The 1,370-nt window shown below is 60.0% G+C and overlaps 1 protein-coding gene across 1 annotated transcript in view; it reads right to left on the reverse strand.

Annotated features, from left to right (window-relative positions):
• The window catches only part of LOC104994873 (protein kintoun-like), a gene marked incomplete at its 5' end in the record, with an annotated part of 5,373 nt that extends 4,779 nt beyond the window's left edge, over positions 1–594 (reverse strand). The window contains one exon of the mRNA XM_010848560.1: positions 451–594. Within this exon, the coding sequence (XP_010846862.1) occupies positions 451–594 (144 nt within the window). The remainder of the gene's footprint in view (positions 1–450) is intronic.
• Positions 595–1,370: the final 776 nt, after the last annotated feature.

Genomic DNA, 1,370 nt, shown 5'->3' on the forward strand with positions numbered 1-1,370 from the left:
CATCCACTCAGCGCAAAGTCTGGGGTCACCCTGGTGGGCAAAGAGCTGCAGCCCCTGGAAGCACTGACCCGATACCGGACTGGGAGACCGAAGCATGGACGTCAGCGAGGCGGGCGACAGCGTGAGCGGCTCCAAAACCCCGGAGCAGAGCCCTCCCTTGTTTCCAAGGCTCGGGGTCCTGTGCTCTAAACTAAGTTCACCCGTTAGCTTCCTTTCCCTCGATTAGTCTGTCTGTTCTCTTTCTTGGTCTCTCTTGCCGTGAGAGGTCTTGAGGGCAGTTAAGTTTACCGTCAGCGTGTAAATGGCAGGATATTGAGAGGGCTGCAGGGCTGGCACGCTGGCTGCCTCGTGGAAACCCCGCGTGCGGGCAGCTCAGCTCGGTTGTGTCGGTGCTGGTGGCTGTGGCGAGGCAGTGCCCTGGGCGGGCTCAGGAAGGGCGGGACTGGGTACCGTGAGGCGGCACACGTGGGGAGCCGAAGATACAGGAGACTGGTGCTGACGGGTGCTGGGCGGCCAGCCAAGGAGGGGATGGTGGGAGCCTGGCCTGCCTTCTCTCCCGCCGTCTCGGCCAGTAACAAGCTGTCTCCCAGGACTCTGAGCCCGAGTGCAGACGCTGCAGTCAGAGTGTGGCTGGAGCTGATGCGCTCAAGGTGACCCCCGCCCCAACCCCTCCAGGAGAGCCCAGGCTGCAGGCCCGCCCTCCCCAGGCCAGGCTTCTGAGCACCTCCTTCCGTCCGGTGAGCTGCCTCAGGGCCCTCTGTGCTCTCACAGTGTTCCATTCCTCAGTCAGTCTCCTGCTTTCGACCCAAGAACTGCCTCAGGTGGCTACAAAGGGGGCCTCGGGGAGAAAGCACCTGTTCATGGTCACGTCTAGTCAAACCCGTGGTCTTTCCACGAGTCATGTGTGGACGTGAGAGTTGGACCATGAGGAAGGCTGGGCGCCGAGGAATCGATGCTTTTGAACTGTGGTGTTGGAGAAGACTCAGTCTTCAGAGTCCCTTGGACTGCAAGGAGATCCAACCAGTCCATCCTAAAGGAGATCAGTCCTGGGTGTTCTTTGGAAGGACTGATGCTGAAGCTGAAACTCCAATACTTTGGCCACCTGATGCGAAGAGTTGACTCATTGGGAAAGACCCCGATGCTGGGAAAAGTTGAAGGCGAGAGGAGAAGGGGGCGACAGAGGATGAGATGGTTGGACGGCATCACTGACTCGATGGACATGAGTTTGCACAGATGCCAGGAGTTGGTGATGGGCAGAGAGGCCTGGACCCTGCTGAGCATTGTGCTGCGCTGCGCTGCGTTCCGCTGTCAGACGTGGGTCCTCTCTCCCTCCCAGCACGGACTCTTCCCTCTACCACGTCCCTGGGAAA

The sequence above is a fragment of the Bison bison genome, unplaced genomic scaffold (assembly GCF_000754665.1).
Source record: "Bison bison bison isolate TAMUID 2011002044 unplaced genomic scaffold, Bison_UMD1.0 scf7180017850429, whole genome shotgun sequence".
Classification (NCBI taxonomy): Eukaryota; Metazoa; Chordata; class Mammalia; order Artiodactyla; family Bovidae; genus Bison; species Bison bison.